The sequence below is a fragment of the Microplitis demolitor genome, chromosome 3, assembly GCF_026212275.2.
Source record: "Microplitis demolitor isolate Queensland-Clemson2020A chromosome 3, iyMicDemo2.1a, whole genome shotgun sequence".
Lineage (NCBI taxonomy): Eukaryota > Metazoa > Arthropoda > Insecta > Hymenoptera > Braconidae > Microplitis > Microplitis demolitor.
Window position 1 is genome coordinate 7253378 of NC_068547.1, and position 12577 is coordinate 7265954.

The window sequence follows — 12577 nt, forward strand, 5'->3', positions numbered from 1 at the left end:
CTCCAAGTAAGTCAACAAGGCGATGTTGTCGTAACGGATCCAGTTTGGTCGGTCACCATTTCCTAATCTTGACGCCTTCGATAGTGAGGCTCTCGTAATGAAAATAATCCGCACTCATTTGGTCAGACAACAAATAAAATTAGGGTAACTCATTACGGCTATATATTCTAGAATTTACCTAATTATTACAGGATAATTTGCTTTTTCCTCAAAATTCCTTAAAAGTCTGAATGATCATGGCAAAGTACGTTAGTGAGGTTTTGAAAGAAAAGAAGAAGGAAAAGACTGAGTGGAATTGGAAAAGATGATCAGGAACGGCAAGATGAAGAGGAAGACTATGGTTAGCGAAGTAACGCTCACGTGGTCCCGCGCCATAGGTCTTAGAAGGGGAGTGAGGTTTTTAACCGGTAGGGCCCCTAAGGACACAGCAACTTATTTATATCTAATATCACCTTAGTTAGAGTCCGGCACACAAGAGGCACCATAATTAGAAAGCAGACCACCAGTGATTCATAATGGATTTGCCTCTTATGGTGCGTAAATGCATTTTTGTCCCCTCTTCCTCAAAAAAAAAAAAAAAAAAAAAAAAAAAAAAAAAAAAAAAAAAAATTTGAAGCTCTAATACTATCATAGAATCAATGTGAATATGCAACAAGTCCTGAAGATTTATTTAAATCTCTATGGTTATAATAGATTATAATTTAGCTAAGGAATAACAGAGATGTGATAAATTAATGAACTCAAGTACTTTTGTTTATTTGTTAATTAACAATTTATTTATGTAATCACTTCTTAATGTATTTTTTTAAAACTAGTACGAATACGTTACACTGATATGATTTCACAATGATAAAATTCATGGTACAGAATAGTTAAACAAATTTTTTAACTTTTATTTCAGACGCATTGCTTTTTTCTTAATATATTATAAATCAATTCCCAACTGTCATCTTTTTTTTTTGTATTATAATTTGAACGTATGAATTTATTGCTCAGTTAAACTTTTAAGCATATATGATAATTATTTTCAAAGGATACGTTGTTCTGATAAATTATAAACCATTTATCATTTTACTTTTTTTTATCGCTTTTTTGAGATGATATTATATTAGCACTTGTTTTAGTTTAGCATCTTTTATACATAGACTGCTAAAAAGAAACCTTTGAATCAACTTGGTCTGAGTTTAACCAAATACGCCACGACTTTAAATACGATGAAACACGCTACGACTTTGGCTGAAAGGCCGCACGTATTAAGAGGGAATTATTTACTCAAATACATGGCGTACTTGTGAACATATCATTTGTATTTGCGATGACTTTTACGCACTCAAGTAACAAATATTTGTAATTGAGTCAACATACTAGAGACTTTATTTCGCCTACTTTTGCTTTTGTTTCTACAATATTTAAATTTGATACAAAAAATGATGACAATGTTTTTTTTTTTAAATTTAAGTAAACTTACATTTAGTTGTAAGAATATAACTTTTTTTCAGCTCAATTGCTTTATATCTTTCTTCTAAAACACCGTAAACTGTACGAAATTCATATAGCATTAATACAATTTATTTAAGTTGTCGAGTCATTAATGATCGATCTTGCATCAAAACAATACTTCGTAGAATAGAGTGGAAATAGAGTGTATGTCCATGGTAAATGAATACTGAAAAAAAAAAATTTACCGAAATTTATCATTTTTAGATTATTCAAGAGCATTTAATGAATACAAAAATTACTTTTTTTTGTTTTGTTACTTGAAACGTAATTCATGTTTCTGGATTATATAGAAAACAAATTATCCAAAAAAACAAAAATATTAGACATTGTTGTCACAATATAATATAGGATATAATAGGAGATACCACAAAAAGCTGGATGCGGGGGACGTTTCAGGTAGTGAAAAAAGTGATGTTTGTATTTCATTAATGCTCTCGAATATTCTAAAAATAATGAGTTTCGGTAATTTTTTTTTTTTTTTTTTTTTTTTTTTTTTTTTTTTTTTTAGTGTATTCATTTACTCTAGATATACTCATTCAATGAAATATTCAACTTCTTCAAATACAAAAGTACATTGCAGTTAATAAATAAGTAGTCATATGAAAATGAAATAAAATTTAATCAGCGGTACTAGATCATTGTGCCCAGAAAGTATCTAATTATTTCAAAGACATTTGTATTATTATTGAGTAAATCATATGATTGACTCACCACTATAATATATTAATAAAAATAAGAAATAAGTTGGTTATTGAATAAAAATTTTCAACAATAACAGTTGCAAAATTGATTAAAAGAAATCAATGATTTTCATCAACTCAAAACATCATTTTTTTCAAATTCATAGTTGTTTTTATCACATACATAGACGAGCAGCTCCGTCTATTATTTTTTACTGTGATCTCACATTTCATTTCATCAAATACATCGCTTTTGACAGAAATATTTCTATAATAAACCTAAAACCGTTAAGTCTTTTATTTAAACCTCCCCATGAACTTGTTTCAATTTTCATGTTTTAAAATCCATTGAAATTCAGTTGACTCAAGTGCGGATAGGCCAAGTACGCAGCGTATTTCGGAACAAAACACGATTTTTATCAGTATATATATCTATTGTCTTCATGATACACTTATGAAATTTAATCTTATAGTAGAGTGACAATTGATAGAATGTGTTCAAGTTAGTAAATAACTTTTACCAGCGAATAGATGTAAGTTCAATTTATATTTTTAACGAAAATTACTGTTATTTCCATGATACCAGCATTGATACTTCAACTTTCAGCGTCTGTACAGCCAATCGAAACAAATTAATTTCAGCCCAATGCCGCAAACAAATATTTATATGCGTTATAACATATTAGCGTATGCGTAAATTGCAAATGCCTTCAGTCAGTGGGCAGAGTTAGTGTATTACATACCTAGGAAAGAAAGTAGATCATTCAAACCCCTGTGTATAATTGCATACCCGAGACGAAGGTGAGGGTGGCAAACATGTGGATTAGGACGTCCTACCTTTCTCCGTGGTGTCTATATGATTGTTCAACATACCTGCACCGAAATTTTAAATTCCTGTCCTGTTTAGAGGGAAAAAAGTCGTTCTTTTCTTTTATGAGAAAACAAATTAAGAAAATAAGAGCATGCATCATTTTTTCATAAAAAGAGGTAAAAAATTTAAACTTTCAGGTGTAGGTCTGGTAAAAAATCGTATAGACACCACGGAGAAAGGTAGGACGTCCTAATCCGGATATTTACCACCCTTATCTTCAGCTCGGGTAGGCAAGTATACACGCGGGTTGAAATGCCTTACTTTCCGTGGTTTGTAATATACTATTTTCTAAAGCCCATTATAATCTTTGGGATTTTGAAAACATATAAAAATAAAAAATGATGTTTATTCACTGGTTAAACAATTTATTCACTATCTAAGTCACCCTATATTAATATATTTATATATTGTTTACAATTTAATATTGTTATACACTTTTACAATGGGTATTTTTATATAATTTTGATTTACGAAAATGTGTTAAAGTGATTAAAAATTTTATGATAATTACTCTGAAAAAATATATTTCGATTTCAGAAAGATAATTTTAATAATCTAAGGGCGCATATAGGTACATGGATATGTATGTGTAAATATTAGCAATATTTATTTTTTTTTTTGTTTTAATTTGTAATTTTTTTTCACATCGTGATATTGAAAGTTATTATAATCTTTAATCCCATGAGTGCAGTCATACTTCCAAAATTTCGGGATACATGCATTGGAAAATAAAAAAAAAAGTTTATATAAATAATAAATAAAATTATATATTTTTTTTTTTTGGCTAATTTTTTTAAATTCCCCAACTTACATATAAAATAGTCTCTTTATTATAATTGTGTGTCCACTATAACACGTTAAATATTATCTTAGATAAATTACGATTAATATTTAATCAGATAAATATTTACAATAATGATAACATTTCTAATATTTCTATAAAAATAATTAATAAACAACTAAATTTTAAATAAGAATGATTTTTATAATCAATAACAACTAATTAAAAATCATAAATACTCTATTACGGTTTGTTAAAATTAAGTAGTTATTAAATAAACAAAAAATGATATTTTTAATATGAGAACAGTCTAATAACACAGCTATCGATAGTTACGCTTAACCATATACATATAGAGCCTACTGACAAAATCTTAATTATTAATAATAAGAAATTGTCAAACTATCACGTTCCAAACATGGTGAACTTAATACTTTAACCACTCCATTCAGTTTATACTCTATTAACTTCCTTAATTTATAGACAGTTACATTAGTCTGGAGATCAATAAATTATCTATTTCTATCATTTTCGAAGTTACTACCATCCATTATCACTTTTATATTAGCAAAAATTTTTATTGAGAAAAAGTATTCGCATATAAAGTAATGCGATAAGAAAAGTAATTTATTTATATTAAATAATTTTTCGTTTTCCACATCACATCATCAATATATATGCATATATATTGGGGTGCTTCATTTCGGAGCAACATTTGTTTTTTTAAGTCCATGTGGAAAAAATTATAGTTCAACACGAAAAAAAATTTTTCGTCCAAAAAAAAAAAAAAATTCCATGTCGATTATAGAACTAGCTCGTTGAAAAATTCGATTTCCCATTTGAATAACACGGGAAATTAGTTTTCTTTAGGTTTGAGCATTTTTAAGTCGTTAACTGATCAATAGATCGAATAGACTAATATATACTTTTGTAGTAAATTGAACGCTTTACAAAAAAGGTCTCTTATCATTTTTTGATAAATCTATCCTTCAAAAGTTATTGGAGCTCGATGCCACGTTATAGTAAATTTTGAGATCTTTTTACTTTTCCGTCCAAACTATAAGACTTATCATAAAATGTTATAGGACCTTTTTTTGTCGACAATTTTATGCTTTATAACTTTTTTTTGTAAAGGTCTTTTATGTTCCGCATTGTTTTCTGGTTATTTTCATTTTAATGTCAAGCTCTTAAAAAAAATAGTGTTCCGATCGATTTCAGAAGCTTGATATTAAAACGGGAATAACTACAAAACAATGTAGAATTTAAAAAAACGTTACAAAAAAAAAAGTTATAGAGCATAAAATTGACGACAAAAAAGATCTTTTAACATTTTGTTATAAAACCGATAGATTTACTGAAAAAGTAAAAAGATCTCAAAATTTACTATAACTTGACTTCGAGCTCCAACAACTTTTAAACATATGGATTTATCAAAAATGATAAGAGACCTTTCTTGTAGAGCGTACAATTTACTACAGAAATATGTATTAGTCTATTTGATCTATTGATCTGTTAACAAGTTAAAAATACTCAAAGCTTAAAAAAAAAATTTCCCGTGTTATTTAAATGGAAAATCGAATTTTTCAATGAGATAGGTCTGTAATCAACATAGAATTATTGTTCTTGCGCGGAAAATTTTTTTTTGTGTTAAGCTATGATTTTTTTTCACATGCACTTGAAAAAAAAATGTTGCTCTGAAAAGACGCACCCTAATATATATAAACACATATATATATCTATTGTTCGTTTATTTGATGAATTCAGTAATTTGTTAATGATCGTGAATACATAGTTATACATGGAATAGTAATCATCAACAAATTATTTGAATCCATAACCTTGGTATTAAAATTTCTTACAACGGTACAACTTTTTCATTCTGATGGATCGGAGTTTCGTAAGCCGGCACACATTTATAATACTGAGCCGGGTACGAGGTATAAAGATTTGTTGAAGGAGAAAGTCGTCCGCGAAATCGTCCTCTTACCAAGAAGATCATGAGAATTGCGCAGAGAAATGTTAGAACAGCTATCAAAGTCATGGGAACTACTCCCCAGCCTCCTCTAGTACTTGGATGAGTCTCATTTTTATTGTAGACATTCTGTAAAAGTTTAAAAAAAAATAATATGAATATATTTATTTATAAAGGTTTCAATAATATAGTCAGAAAAAAATTATTAATGTTTTATATGATAAATTACTTGGTTGACAGGGCAAATAGGACAACAGGTGTCGTCTATTGGTGGTAAAGGATTTAAACACGCAACAGAGCACACCGTTTCTTTGCAGGTAAGTCTACCAGCTAGGTCGCATGTACAAGACGTACAAGCGTCAAGATTCCAGGATGAACCTTCCAGATGTGTACGATTTTGACGGTCAATACAAAATGCACGACAGCGACACATCTTTAAAATAAAAACCAATCGGAGGATTAATAAGAAAGTACAGATAAATAACTAAATTAATAAAAAAATAATGTGAAAATAATAAGAATAAAATAGTACCAAACAACCACGTCTATTGAGTTTATAACCGTATGAACATTTCTTCTTGCATTCAATAAGCGGTAGACAACCAAATGCCTGAGGTTTACACTGGCAGAGAGTACAATGTTTCTCATCCATGACAAGACCATGCTCACAGTGCAAATTGCATTTGAGTTGCGGACAGATGATTCCCGATTCGTCCTTCTCAACTGGAGTTCCAGGAGCGTTTACTGGGATAACAGTGGCATCATGTTCGGGACTGCTCTCACAAGCGCAAACAGGACAACCGCCCTGGTCCTTTACAAGCACACAATTCAGACCACAGTGCGGTAGCTCGGGGCAAATTTTGTCTGGTGAATCCGGGCTCACGGTACTCTGTGAATAGAAGCATGAAAAAGGTACTTCAGCATACAGCTATCTTGTCTCTAAATTTATTACATCTTTATTATTTTATTCGCTATTGTATTTTACAAAGTTTTTATTTTATTATATTTATATAACAAATATATAAATATTGTACTGTCTATCTTGGTCATAATTTTTTTTTTCCACCTTTACTCGATGAGTTGAGAAATCTATATTAGAAACGTGTCCGACCAAGCGTATACGCCGTGAAATATACAGACGAATCAGAAAATTGCAAGTAGAACGTAACTGAAGAAAATATCAGGAGAACTACTGGTTGTGCAATATGAGTGGAAAATTGGATAGATGAAAATATGAGACGTGGAAGGATAATAACTTATAGAAGTTGAAAATCAAATAAAAGGCTATTTTTTTAACTTCCCGCTAAGAAAATTAAAGATTATCGAAAAATTCGGGAAGGTATTGTTTTCACTCCGATTTTCAAAAATCGAGTTTTCATCAGACGTCGACGTTTGAAGGTGCTAGGATGCTATTATGACATTTTCAGAGAGATGTGTGTGTGAGCGCGTGCGTGTGTGTGCGCGTGTGTGTGCGCGTGTGTGTGTGTGTGTGTGTGTGTGTGTGTGTGTGTGTGTGTGTGTGTGTGTGGGAGAGGGGGTGTAAACCTCTCATATTTTTTTGATAAATGAACTGATTCAGATGGTTCTTGCGGCATTCGAAAGATTTCTTCTGAAATTAGATTTTCACAGAACTTTACACGGAAAAAAATTCTAATTAAATTTACGATAATAATATCGTAATTTTTCCTATTGATTATTGTAGTGGTGGACTAGACTTTCAAAATCATAATTTTTACGATGTAGCGTTGGAAATTTAATTTAAGAAATAATACAAAGTCTTAAGCTCTTTAATATAAATTACGATGTGAATATCGTAAAATTTGAAGAGAAACTTTAAATAAAAGAATAGAATAATAATCGGTCGGACGTTGGATATTTTCGAAACTCGTTTTTTCCATCTAATTATTTTGATTATAACTTTTTATGAAAATTTTTTTACGTGACATGATTTACAGTTGATTTTTTTACCATCACATAAAAAAAAAAGTAATAAGTATATATTTTGACGGTAGTTGACAAATAACAAGAAAAGCGGATGATAAAAGAGGAAAATTCTTGAAGCAGATGAAGCAGAGTAAAGAAGATTAATAGAGTATAAAGTTAATTAATAAGTATGTTAATTCGTACCTCGATGTCAGTTGGGCAATCACAAGTAGGACAACTGTCACGATTGTCAGCAGCGCGAAGACGACAAGGTAGCTCACAGCTCTCAAGAGATTCACAAGTCTCATCAGGTACATCGGGGGTAGTAGTAAAGACTTGGGAATCATTGGTATGTTCAAGGCAATGCGGACAACATTCTCCTTCTACCAATGGCGCAGCACTTTCGCAACTTTTGCACATTGTTGAATGACAAGAAATACTTGCCATCTGGTTCACATTTTCACACGTGCAATTTACACAAGAACCTTGTTGCCAATGATCACCAATAGCTCGGGGTAAGCCAGAATCATCTATACAACCTTTAGGAAGTCCATCATCTCCACCAATCCAGGATATCGATTCTGCAACAGTGAAAAAAAGATAATTAAATATTATGACTTTATTTATTCACTCGGGAATATTTAATATTTTACGGCGTTTAACTTACAAGTTTTTGATCATAAGTTAGATTCAAACTAAGTAACATGATACTACATTACTCTACTACTGAATAAGTATTTAGTTTTAATCACTGTTAAGTGCCTGTAGCGCAAAGAGATACCGGGTATATGCAAACGTGTGCTCGGATAGGTAATGAGTTTCTGCAGTTAATTTGTCTGACTTTAGTAATTACCTGAAGGAACGCAATCGTATAAAGCACAACAACTTCCCGGGGTTTCTGATGCTGCAGGTCTTACTTGAACTGGCCTTTCACCTTGTTTACATTTGTGCGGTGGACATGGTGATACACATTTACATCCACCATCTTCGCTTAATACACTGTCTTCCGGACATTTTGATCCATTGACACCTAAAACATTTAAATAAGAAACTTTCGTTCAATGACGTCATTTTCTTTTTTTTTTTTTTTTTTTTTTTTTTTCATAAATTCAAATATTTTTTACTTTGATATGCGTTTTGATTACAATTATATCTTAATTTAGTCAGTAAGATCAGGATTGAAAATATTTTAAGGAAATTCATAGACCATTTTCACGTAAAAGCGATTAAAATAAATAAATGTCTTGATAAATATCGGTAAAATAAGAATTACAATGCAAACCTAGCGGCAATGTGAACGTCGATAGAATCTTAATGTAATAGGGTTCGCGTCAAGATATAGTATTATGTAATATGCAAATTCACCCACGATAATTTAAGACTTTATCTCGTCGTGATTTTTAAGTACATATATGTATATACATTATACATATTAGGGTGCTCGAAAAAAAATCGATATTTTTTTTGTCTTAGCTGTTGCCCGATGAAAAAAAATTTTATATAACTGTGTACAGTTCTATATAAATTATATACAATTAGATAAAGGTAATGCATGATTATATAAAATTTTTATATAATTATATAGAATTATATACAGTCGTATATAATTCTATATAAAAATGCAAAAAAGAATAATAAAATTATATACAAATATATAGAATTGTATATAATTATATATAATCTATACGAATACAGTATGTAATTATATACAAATGTATATATTCGTATACAATTATATAGAATTGTATATAATTATATATAATCTATACGAAAACATTATGTGATTGTATACAAATAAGATATAATTATGTACGATTGTATACCAATGGATCGGACCATTTTTTCATCCAATTGTATAAAATCTTTTTTCATCGGGAATCTCGTCATGCTTCAACTAAAAATATAAAGCGTTATATTTGTTTGTATTATGAAAGTAACAAAAAAGTGATGTTCAATGAAAAATATTTTTAATATGATTGATATTTTCGAGTCGAAAATTTTCACTTTAATGTTTTTTTTCAGCTGGGAAAGTTGAAATGATCTTTTTTAAGTTGAATAAATTTAATGACTTCGAGTCTACATGATAGTAGTTAAATATGTTCATTAATTTATATTACAGAGTATAAAATAATAATGATTAATTATTTTGTAAATAATACCATAATAATAAAGGTAGTGTTTTTATTAAATAAAATAAGAATAATTATTTTTGTATTTAAAGAATTCTATCAATTATATGATACTAAAATATCTCAAAGGACTGTTTACATAATTTTGATATAGATGGTACACCAAATACCAAATTAATTTAATCTCCCTTCCGATCTTGACTTCCTTCCATTACTGAATTCTGCATGTATTCAATCTCGTTTCGCATGCACGACTCAACGTCGTCCTGGATACGTTAATTTAATCTTTTTTCAAGCTCAGTCAAACTACCGGTCCCTAAATTTTGTCGTTTGAAGTCCCTTACTGAGGATAAAAAATAAAATAAAATAATAATGGAAATTATCAAGAAAAAAAAAAGTAAATAAAAATAAATCATTCTTTTATTTAAAAGCGAATATATTATTAACTATTACATCAATTTAACATTGTTGATCGACGAAAACGATTCTTATCAACAATATGAATGCAGGTGGCGTGACAGACTGACACCACAGCCTAGGCGCCAAAAATTTCAATCTTATTCTCTAAAAAGTGTGCAATCTTAGTAAAGACGACCCTTACTACAAATAATCATCGAGAACGAGAAGTGTGACTATAGCATAATTATAATAAATTATGAAAGATTCATATAATCTGTTCAGTATTTCACTAGAATGTAACATTTTTCCAAATTATTAGCGATAATATTTTTATTATCAATTCTGTGTTTAAAATTGAAAAATAGGTCTAACTGTAAGGCCAGTGTGTCTTAATAGATAGAAGCAAAGTAAACGTAGCCTAGCAAAGGCTGAGATGGCTTAGTTGGTAAAGCTCTCACGTAGTCTAGTCAACACGTATCTTTTTGGTCAAAGTTTTTTCTTCGCCTCGGAAAATTATGATCGAGGTGTCATTCGATTCGTCATCGCATCTAGAAACTTTTTGAAAAATTTGGAGTGGCGCTTGCAAAAATTGCAAAAATTATAAACAATTTAGTAAAAAAAAAAAAAGTGGTTTGGTTTTGAAACGCGATGCTGAATCGGTCTGGGATCGATTCTTGCGTTAAGCGATAATTGTTTTTCTTAATTTATTAAATTAATATAACTCATCAAGAAACTGTCCTATCCCTTATAGATGTCCCTGATAAGTGTTGGTCTGCTTTATAGCATTGTTAATATTCAAATCGAAAAACAATTTTTTTGATAAGAAATAAAAGAATAAACAGTTTTTTCGCTCAATAAATTTGTTTGCTTAACTGAAGAAATTTTTTTCATAACTGAAATTATTTTTTTGTTTGCGACAAACAAATTTCTTGGTCCAAGAAATTTTTTCTTGATTTATAAAAATTATTTTTTTTTCTAGAGCAAGAAACTAAATTTTCTTTAGAAAATAATATTTTCTACGATGAAGATCAAATGAATTACGTCAAGAAATTGGATTGTCTCGAAACAAGAACATTGTGTTAGAACTAGCGAAAATTCTTAAACCAAAATGTAAATTTATTAAAGCAACAAAAAGAAATTACTAAAACAAGAACTTTTTCTAAAAATAAGAAATGATTTTTTCCTCATTCAAGAATAAAATTATGAAGAAAATATTTTACTTGAACCAAGTAAATCTTTGTTCTGTGTATATTTATATTTCCTCATGTATTTTTATTTCTGGGTAATTGGCCTAAGTACACGTCAATGTTAAAAAAAAAAAAAAAAAAAATTCAGACAAAGCAGAATACGTTTCATTAAATTTGCAAATAATTTTCCAAGCTTTGGTTCAGGCAACGGTTATACTCGCTTCCGACGCGAAGTTAAACTTTTATGCAATTTTATTTTGCTATAAACGAGCAGCTTGTATAAGCCTGTTAACATACAAATATGAATTGTTTATACAATTTATGTCATCAACTTGCATGAAAAATAAAATTAATATTAAAATATAATATTTAATCGAGCAAATCAAGTCTGACAGAAGAAATATAGTTATATAGTCAGACATGGACGACCATATATTGATGAATATCACTAATTGCGCTAAAATAAAATTTGTATTCTTAAATGATACAGATATTAAAAGGATGAAATTTAAATAAATAAACAAATTTATATATATATTGTTGTATGTATTCGCTCTAAGTGAAGCCATGGTAGGGGAAATTAAATCGACTGAAGCGTTCGAAATGGTTACTTTCGGGGTTACGGGCTATTACGACAAAAATTGTAAGCAAGCACACGTGAGAGTATTTATTTTGTTATTATTTAATTATTTATTTTTCATTTTGATTTTTTCCTTAGTATCATTTTTTGATTTTGATATGAATTTTAAACAACTTAACCTAAATGTTTACTGCATTCTTTTTTATTTTTTATCATTACAATTACTTGTAGTTGATTTAATTTGTAGTATTTAACTAAAAAACAAAACTGCAATTACTATAAAACTGTCACATATTTTTTATAACTTTTTTTTTTCTATTATTTATAATATTTATTTATTTTTATGTATATTGCTATTGACATACGTATAAAAACATACTCTGACAGCCTCTCGTAGTTCATATTTTGTCTGGCGCTGCAGTCATACTCATAGCGAATACATACTTCATGAGTATCATTCAAACTCCATGACTTCTATTATGTATGTATACTTCTATTTTTATGTGTCACATTAATTTACGTTTCATCATCTGAAGATATATTTTAAACTCACTA

General features: G+C 29.3%; 1 protein-coding gene across 1 annotated transcript in view; it reads right to left on the reverse strand.

The window, feature by feature from the left end:
- Positions 1-814: 814 nt before the first annotated feature.
- LOC103572665 (cysteine-rich motor neuron 1 protein) overlaps positions 815-12577 on the reverse strand; it is a 59452-nt gene continuing 47689 nt past the window's right edge. The window contains exons 4-8 of the mRNA XM_053737252.1: positions 8581-8757; positions 7932-8308; positions 6337-6693; positions 6034-6237; positions 815-5933 (exon numbers count right to left, since the gene is read on the reverse strand). Of these exons, the coding sequence (XP_053593227.1) occupies positions 5688-5933; positions 6034-6237; positions 6337-6693; positions 7932-8308; positions 8581-8757 (1361 nt within the window). The 3' untranslated portion in view covers positions 815-5687. The remainder of the gene's footprint in view (positions 5934-6033; positions 6238-6336; positions 6694-7931; positions 8309-8580; positions 8758-12577) is intronic.